The following is a 10,076-nucleotide window of genomic DNA, read 5'->3' on the forward strand; positions in this document are numbered from 1 at the left end:
TTTAAAGGTCGATTCCGCAGCTTGCGTCCAAGACGGTCTCCCACGACCGGACTTCGCGGCCGCCTCAGCTACCTCCCGCGATCCAACGCTTCTCCCTTCGTCCGCACCAGCTGATCCTCCTACAAGTCCTTCACCGCCAGCTCCGGTTGCTACTACTCCCAAACCCACTATCAAATCTAATTCCTCCGCCTCTATCGCAAGCTTCGACTCTTTGGTTGGAGCGACGCCTGAATCAGGTGAGAGACAACCCACGTTGTCGGACATAACGCTAGAGCTCGTACATCATGTATCCTCTGCATGTGGCGACTTCCCTATGTGTGAGTCCGTCCGGTTGTCACAACAGGAGGACTGCACCAGTGAAAGGACACTTGCAGTATTTACCAGGAGTAGCAAGTCTTCGGAGGGCCTTCTTGAGAAAGTCACAGATGACGATGTCAACATTGGCCTCACTTCAGAGACATATGAGGAGGCCCGTGTAGCAGAGAAGATGTTAGCAGCTCATCCTTTTCTTTCAAAAATAGACATGTCCTTAGGTGGAATCCATGTCTTAGCGAGCAAGCTGATGCAGATCCAAATGCAAAGCATAGCAAAATGCCTGCCTAATAATGTCTTCATGGAGGTCATGCCTCAAAATCCGGTTTCCGTGGCTGATGTTATGAGAGATTTTATGCAGATTAATAGCAAGACAAATGATGCGCTTAGGAAGCTGCTACTAAGAGGAGAATTTGATGCTTTTCCGGATGATGAACAAATGCATGGCATGGCTCAGCTAGCTAAAAATCTGCATGCTTATGTGACCGCATTGCCAAATAATATCCCGACTAAGGAGTCAGCTTTCTTATTGGAGGTAAGTAATGGTTTTCATGCCCTTAGCATAACAAAAAAATATACAAATGATAGGAAGGTGTATGGCAAAGCCTCTAGAAGTGGTATTGAGAATGTTCTTTCTGCAGGAGTTAAAATGCCCAGTTTAAATTCTATGGATAAAACTGATCCAGCACAATGCAGACAAGCTGCTCGATGAAATGTCAGTGATAGATCTGATCCCAGATTTGTTAGGCAATATGAGGAGGCTCTCATTAGGGAAGAGTTTGACTGGGACATTTTGCAATGGCTGAAAGAAGGGGATCTTATCAACATTGTTGTTGTTGCTCTTGGGCCCATAAATAAAATTGTTCAAATGCTTAATGAGCTTCGTCAAAGAGTCTGTCTTGCTGAAGATGGGGAAAATAACCCTTCTAACGCAACTTCAAACAACAAGGAAAACATAGATTTACCAGGAAACAATTTGATCACTGAATACCTCAATGGGCTAGTGGCATATAAGGTAAGAGGCTTCAATCGTGTTAGAAACGTCTTATTAAATGATGATCTAACAGCAAAAGTGGGGGACTGTGGCCTTTCAAGATTATATGATCATGGAAATATTCCTAAGGCAACTCCTGTAATTGAAACCTTCGGTTATATGCTACAGAGTTCAGCAAAAATGGCAGGGCAACTGCCTCCACAGATATATATGCATTTGTGGTCTTTTTGTTTGAAGCTGCATGTGGAAGAAGACCAATTCTTCAAGATGCTTTACCAAATGTTCAAGAATTTAATGGACTGGGTATCAAACAATTGGAAAAGATCGGGAAAGATGGCGCTTTCGTTGAGAGACGCAGAAACTTTGATCCAGGGATATGGTTATGAGTTTTATACCTACCTCCTTCTTGATGGCGCGTTGATTATTATCATCTCGACGAAGTCGAGCTCTTTTTTGACGCAAGGGGAGAATGATGCAGAGCATCTTAACTAAATTGCTCCTTAGACCTATTTTAATTAGTTTGTTATATGCTTCTTTCAAGCATCTTCTAGAGTGTTCTATTTAGCCTATATAAGCAAGTATTGTAGTAGGAAAAGCTCATTGAATGAAATATTTTAGTCTTTGAAGCCTAGAGAGCTTGTCTTCTTCTTCTTCCCTGGATTGGGAAACCGAAATCCTTCTTGCAGGTCGAGTCTTCCGACGATCCACTACATCAGGGGGTGGGGAGGAAATTGTTGGTAGATGATCACTTTTCTTTGTGGTAAGAGAGAGATACAAAAAAGAATCAAAATAGGGTTCAGAAATAAAAACTTACATAATACTAAGCACCAAAGAGAAACTAAAGTTTGCAAACCAACCTCAAAAAGACCGGAGAAATGTAAAAATGTATAAGACTAGAAAGCGCAAAGGCTAGTCAAACTCAGGAAGCAAAAGAGAGCTTCTTGTAAAAATTATCAACAGAGAGTGAGCACAACCCAGTTGCCTAGACTATGAACCTTCCATTAAATGCGTCAGTATGCTAAAGAAGAAACCATCCACAAAAACCAGCCAGCAAAGCACTCAAATACCAACAAAAGCTCACCAAGGTTACCAAAGCAAAGCTAAAACATTGTATAAAATAAAAATACCTAATTTGTGTTCCAAAAGTAACTAAAATATACTCACGTGAAGTCTTATCATTTACTGAAATTAACATGTGCAAATAAAATTTGGTGTGAGCAATACTTGCCTAGTAGGTTATTCAGAACCTATTGCATAATTCAATATACACATTTGAAATAACTTGTACAATAAATATAACATTGTATGAATCGTAAAGCATAATTATAGTGAAATGAGATTTTGAAAGTGGACTAAGATATTTATATAAAATATTTTGCCTATCATCATGCTATAGGTGAAAAAAACAAAATCATGATAACTGAGTAATATTTTGATCAGAGCAAGTATTAACATTTTTAAATATATTTTAAAAAATATATTAAAATCAATATTTAAGTTGATTATGACTTGCCAATTTTCTAAATATATCTTCTTTTCAGGAAATTTCTCAAGAATCACATCATAGAAAAATTTGCCCAAGAACAGAATGTATCTATCCATTTTCTCATAATAGTAAGCGCCAATTCACACTTCTCATGATCTCTGAAACTATGCTATCAATCTTTCTGTTAAGCTGTTCTTAGCATCAAGATTAAGATCAACGGCTAGGGTAAGCTGCCCGAGCTACAATCAACTGTGGAGCAGGCTCCCTAATCCCAACTGTAGAAAGTCAACGAACTTGGAAAGAAAACTTGGTACCCAAGGACTGACTTGCAGCTGTGGAATTAAGATTTTAATCATATTTTTATGAGTCCTTACCTATATTATCTGCCAACCTTTAATGACTTCGATTATAAAATCATAGCAAAAGCTTCAACACTAATCCGCACCATCTTCATCTTACAATGTCTTCTTCTCTTATGTTCTCGTTCGCCGCCATGGCTCTCCTCCTCCTCCTCCCCACTTCATCCTCCTCTTCTTCAAGCCTTCTGACAGATGAGCAAGCTCTCCTCGCTCTCAAAGCTCTAATAACCAGTGATCCATCCAATGCCCTGTCTTCCTGGATCAGTACCACTAATGGCGACGCCAATTCAACAAGCCTCTGCACCTGGAGTGGCGTTTTCTGCGATAAACCTGAAAACAGAGTCACCGGTCTAGACTTATCCGGCCTGACCTTATCAGGCATTTTAACCCCGAGCCTCGGCAACCTCACCTTCCTCCGCTTCCTTCTTCTCCAATCCAACCAGTTCACCGGCTTTCTTCCAGACCAAATAGGCCGCCTCTCGCAACTGCAACTCCTCAACGTAAGTTCAAACTTCTTCAACGGTCAAATTCCAAACAGCATAACCAACTGCACCGACCTCACCACCCTCGACCTCTCCGGAAACAAGTTTTCCGGCCAAATTCCGCCGAAGCTTCAACGGCTCCGCAACCTTCAAATAATGAAACTAGCACAGAACCAGCTGACTGGCCCCATCCCTCTTTCCATCACCAATATTTCAAGTCTTACGTATATTGATTTGGGTACCAATTCTATCTCTGGTTCGATGCCTGATGGCTTGTCCCGTCTGAAAAAGCTACAGCACCTGCAGCTCTCAATCAACAACATCGAAGGTAATTATAGGATATAATTAATCTGTTCATGCTTAAGTATTCGGCGATCATTAAACAACATGAAAAATAAAAATTATGATTTTTGAAAAAAAAATATATATTTACTTCTGAAATAAATGAATTATTGTATTTCTGAAATATATCATTGCAGGAATGGTCCCCCCTTCTCTCTACAACCTCTCCTTGCTCGTCACCTTCGCAATGGCCTCAAACAACCTCCACGGCGAGATTCCTGCTGACGTCGGCTTCCGTCTGCCGAACCTCCTCGTCTTCCACGTCTGCTTCAACGAGTTCACAGGCAAGATCCCGCCGTCGCTTCACAACTTAACCAGAATCCAAAGCCTGCGCATGTCGCATAACTTTCTCCGAGGAACCATCCCACCGGGCCTCGAAAAGCTTTCAGAACTCGTCATGTACAACATCGGCTACAATCTTCTCTTCACCTACGACGGTCTTCAGTTTGTAACTTACTTAACAAACAGCACTAAGCTTCAATTCCTTGCTTTTGATGGAAATTCATTCGATGGTGTCATCCCTGCTTCGGTAGGTAATCTTTCTTCTGTTCTCACAAAGCTTTATATGGGAGAAAGTGAGATTCGTGGCAGTATACCGGAGTCAATAGGCCGGCTTAAAGCCTTGCAGCTGCTTAACATGAGCAACAATTACATCTCCGGTGAAATTCCACAAAACATAAGCCAACTTATCAATCTTCAGATGCTCGGGCTCGCCGGAAATAGAATTACAGGGCGAATTCCGGTGGGTCTTGCTGAGCTCCGTAATCTGAGCAAGCTCGAAATGTATGGAAATGATCTTGAAGGTGGCATTCCGAGCAGTTTTGGAAACTTTGAGAGTTTGTTATATCTAGATTTATCAGGCAACAGGCTAAATGGAAGCATACCAAGAGAAATCTTCTCCCTCACCAGTCTTACGTCTCTGTTAAATCTTTCTAATAACTTCCTCTCGGGCTCTTTGCCGCTTGAGATTGGGAGCATGGTGAACGTTATCAGTATCGATATCTCGAATAATTTGATATCAGGAAACATTCCTCTGTCAGTTGGAAGCTGCCGGAGTTTGCAAGTTCTCTTCTTGGCGAACAACTCGCTCACTGGAGTCATTCCAGATTCCATCGGAAAGCTCAGTGGCCTGCAAAAACTCGACCTTTCTTCCAACCATATTTCAGGTTCCATACCGAACGATCTCGCCGATCTGCACGCTCTCCAGTTTTTGAACCTATCATTCAACAATCTTGAAGGAGTCGTGCCGGAATATGGCGTCTTTAAGAACAGCTCTGAAGCTCTACTCGAAGGAAACCCGATGCTCTGCACGGGGAATTCTTCATGCAAAACTAGCTCTTCTGGAAAAAATTGGAAAGTAGCTTACACAGTAATTATCCTTGTCGTTGCTATCTTTGCACTGTGTCTTATAGTTTTTGCTGTAATGTTCTTCGTTAAAAGAAAGAACTTTTTCGCAAAGATATCGGATGCAACAAACTCAATTAAAACTTCTCATCCCTGGATTTCATACGATGAAATCCTTCGAGCAACAAATAACTTGAGTTCAGAGAACTTAATCGGAAGAGGAAGCTTCGGCTCTGTTTATACAGGTGCGCTAATCAAAGAAGGCTCCACAATTGCCACAGCCGTCGCCATTAAAGTGTTAGATCTTAGCGTTCGAGGAGCTTCAAAGAGCTTCATTGCAGAATGCGAGGCTTTAAGGAATGTAAGGCACCGGAATCTCGTAAAGCTGATAACTTCGTGTTCAAGCTGCGATTTTGCAAACAATGAATTCCTTGCTTTGGTGTATGAGTTCATGGGAAATGGAAGCTTGGAGGATTGGTTAAGAGGCCGGAGAAGACACGAAGAAGATGATCATGAGGGGTTGAGTTTGGAGCAGAGGTTAGAAATTGCTATAGATATAGCAAGCGCCATGGATTACCTGCACCATGACTGTGATGCTCCCGTTGTGCACTGTGATTTGAAACCAAGCAATGTGTTGTTGGATGCTGATATGATGGCAAAAGTCGGAGATTTTGGATTGGCGAGGCTGATTATGGAGAAGGATGGTATCTCGGCCACAAGCTCAGAGTGGTTAAAGGGCACGGTAGGATATATTCCTCCAGGTAATTCTTCTTCTTCATCTTCTTCTTCTTCTACTTCTTCTACATTGAATCTTATTATTTCTTGAAGTAACAGAAATTTAAAACTGAACAGAGTATGGATTGGGAGGGAGACCATCAACAAAAGGAGATGTCTATAGCTTCGGTGTTCTGCTTCTTGAGCTTCTAACGGGAAAGAGTCCAATGCAAGTAGTGGGCATTGATGGAGAAGAACTGGTCTTGGAAAAATGGGTTCGATCTCTGTTTCCAGATAAGCTGTTTCAGGTTATAGACCCTCAGCTCCTTCCTCATGATCAGAAAATCCAAATAATTAACTTGGAGGAATCTCCATTGGTGTCCATGGCTAGGGTTGGACTCTTATGTGCTGTTGAATCACCAGAATCACGTATTAGCGTGAGGGTTGCTCTCCATCAATTGAAGAGTGTCAGAGACTCCCTTCACAAGTTTGATTGGGATGATTCTCTAGGATAATATGTTCATGTTCTTTTAAATATGCACTGAGTGAATGTTGTTAGAATCTTAAGGGGCTGTTTGGTAGCACCTAAGATTTTATTTAAGTAGGATTTCGTAAATCCGGTAAATCTGGATTTATACGAAATTCTTGGGGTGTTAAATCCTGAAATCTGTTTAGTAAAATTCATGATAAATCTTGTATGATTGTTTGGCTATCGAGCGTTAAATTCTGAAACGAGCGGACTCTTCTTCCTTCTCGGGCCTATAGAGCGTTAAATCCGCAGAATAAGAGGATTTCAGAAATTCAGGATTTACCACGAAAAGTTGTAATTTTTGGTCTATCGCGGCTCTCAATTACCATGAGATTTTGTTTTGCATTTTATACCGTTTGGCTGGATTTTGCTCAAATCCGACCTAAATCCTGCTACCAAATAGCCCCTAAAAATATGAACATAATGATTATGATTATGATTATGACAAATAATTGCATGCAAATTTGTATTCTGAATTTCTTATAGTGCAATGCTATAATTCATAAATAGATACATGTTATAATTATTGATGTAAGGTTCAAGAATGCAAATTTTTTTTTTAAGGTTCAAGAATGCAATACAATATATGAAGTCTAAATGATAACTAATTAAGAAATAGTAATGTGATTAAATGTGAAAATCATTTTTTTTTTATACAAAATAATAGGATATCTTATGCATAATTAATTCGCAATAAATTAATAAGAAAAGATTTATTCATAGGAAATCTTAATTATCTCTTAAAATAAAAAATTAGAATTTGTAAGAGTTTCTAATATATAATATGTTGCACCACACTGTAATATGAAATAATGCATGTGTATTACATGATTAATATTTATTAAAAGGTTATTCATTTAGCTCCATGAAATTAGGAATCTATAGAGTACTGAATTAACATTAGTGCTTTAATTATGTGTGACTTATTTGATAGCTTAATTTAAGAGTGTAAGGTTTTGTTTGGGACATTTTTTTAATTGTTTCTTAAAGCAGCTTTCTAGTAATTTTTTTTTTATTTTTATTCTAGAAAGTTGCTTTAAGTAGTAATTAGATAACTGTCCAAAAGGAAGCCTAAAGTATGAGTATCTGAAACATAATAAAATGAAAATAAGTTGGATTGAAATAATATATAAAAGCAAGAACTAAAATTGGTATAAAATTAAATAAAAAAAGGCATAAATGAAACAAAATGAATCAAAGCATTGATTATAATTTGTGCTACAAAAATTGAATTTGAAAATATATTACTATACTACAAGAGGAATCACATGAAACATACCATTGAAAATCAAAGCTTATTACCACTGCAGGCACTGTTAGCTAATAATAACTAGTATAAATTTAGCATCATCAGCGTAATTAATGAAATGAAACAATATTTCTTCTAGAAACTCATCATCTTCTTCTTCTTCTTCCTGGTCCATTTATGTTGCTCTTCTTCATGGTAGTAAGCCTAAGAATACTAATCCTTCTATTCTTTCACTCCATCACCGATCCAACACCATCATTCCATAGTAGAATCATCTCCCAATAACTCATCATTGCGTGAAAACTACCCCAACAAAATGGGAATGTCCAATATCAAGAACATCATATCAACTCAATCAACTTTAGAAAACCACACAACATAAAGATCACAACTTCTCAAGATCATTCAAGAAAATGGGTTTGATGGTTATCTTGATGCCTACAATAATTGGATGCTCATCGATTAAAACTTGACAATTGTTGTATGTTATACCAATTTTGTGCCACTCCTTTCATTTTTTTCTTAATATCGAAACATGCTATGAAATGTGGACAACATTTCTTCATTGAATATAACCTCAAACAACTCTTGCATCACACTAAAAAAAAAAAAAGAACTTTGCTACATATCCATGAAATCCCAAACCATAACCCATACTTATCCTAAATCAAAATAGAAGAAGACACAATCGTTACTACAAGGTCCCCTCTCTACCACAAATACATTGGACTCTACATGCTAAATGGTCTACCTCCTTCATATCAAGCACTAAAGACTGCTACTAGAACAAACTCTAACCAATTAGCCTTAAGGATCTACACCCTCTGCTTGGTAGTGTAGAATCCAACCATGCTATGGAAGCAGCCAAAGAACACCACCTTATGCAATCAACGACAACCATTATTGCTTTGATAGCCATAAGGAATAGGAGAATGCTTGTTTCCCTCACTCCACTAGTTAAGGTAAATCCAACCACATCTAAAAAAACAATTAAGAAATCAATATCATTTATCCAAGAGGAACATAAATCAACATCCTCCTTCATCCCCTATTACATTTATGACAAAATAGGCACACTACAACCAATTGTTGGCATCTTAGCTACAATGATGCATCCCCTAATCAACAAACTTTCTTCTCCACAAATGTGTTGTCCACTATATAACGTTTTCTTAACACAATAATAACCTCATAACTTTCATATACAACCAAATTACACAATCCTATTAAGTACTAAGGAACCGAACAACTTATGTTCAATAATGGTGAATCACTACCCATAATTACACTGGCCAAGGCATACTTCTAACACCATATATTAAGCTCACTTTATCTCATCTACTTCATGTTACTAACCTCCTTAACAACCTCATTGTGGGTCTCCAAAAGGATTCTACTTGAGGGGAACAAAATACAAAGAGTACGATCGCACTATCCAGTACGACAAAACAATTATAGACCTTTGCACTCTACACAAGCATACTAATGAAAGAACAAATAAGATCATATATACGATTAACCATGAAGGAGAGTGGTTTTCACATATGCACCTCAATGAGTAATAATATATATATATATATATAACATGATCAAAGTCATGAGATTTCTCCCATTCGATATATCAGTTCAAATGAGATTTATTTGATGTGGTGATCAATTTCTCACAAGCGTAAGCCCTCGTGATTAATTACATCTTAAGTATTGTCTTAAGAAAACTCTCGATTAAGGACGCCACATTATTCTCTCAAAGGATTTGACGCATAGGAAAAATTTAGGCTCTCCTAATCCAAAGGAAAAGATATGCTCAATTTAGTTTAATCAACATACGCGGATCATATCATCACTCGATCGATCTAAAGAAAAGAAATTATGAAAAAAGATACTACATTCAAGCATGCATGAGAGAATGATGGAGGTGGTGTCATCCGTGTGATGTAGATGGGTGAAATTTATAGCCTTTGAAAGATATAGAGCTTATCCACTGATAAGACATACAACAATACACTAGTATCACTAGCATCCATGACCTAATTAATACAATCTAGACTTATATCTTGCCTATAATAAAACTAGCTTAGCCACCTAGTCGTATTAAAGTCCATGTTATCCTGCCTTTATGAAAGATGGGTGGGTGGTTAAGTTATTGAAATTTAAGGCCGACGTCTAGAGAAGTTCCTAAGTGGTATTGTACTTATAGAGGGTAATATGCATCTAAGACTAATATAATTAAATTTTAATTTTTGTTAGTTTCTAATATGCATGCTA

The 10,076-nt window shown here is 38.3% G+C and overlaps 1 protein-coding gene across 1 annotated transcript; it reads left to right on the forward strand.

The window, feature by feature from the left end:
- The first annotated feature begins 3,252 nt into the window (after positions 1 to 3,252).
- Positions 3,253 to 6,599, forward strand: LOC110093869 (putative receptor-like protein kinase At3g47110). The gene is made up of 3 exons (XM_020818896.2): positions 3,253 to 3,961; positions 4,113 to 6,080; positions 6,172 to 6,599. The coding sequence occupies exons 1-3, from the start codon at positions 3,253 to 3,255 to the stop codon at positions 6,546 to 6,548; spliced, it is 3,054 nt and encodes a 1,017-aa protein (XP_020674555.1). The 3' UTR covers positions 6,549 to 6,599.
- Positions 6,600 to 10,076: the final 3,477 nt, after the last annotated feature.

The sequence above is a fragment of the Dendrobium catenatum genome, unplaced genomic scaffold, assembly GCF_001605985.2.
Source record: "Dendrobium catenatum unplaced genomic scaffold, ASM160598v2 fragScaff_scaffold_621, whole genome shotgun sequence".
NCBI classification, from domain to species: Eukaryota; Viridiplantae; Streptophyta; class Magnoliopsida; order Asparagales; family Orchidaceae; genus Dendrobium; species Dendrobium catenatum.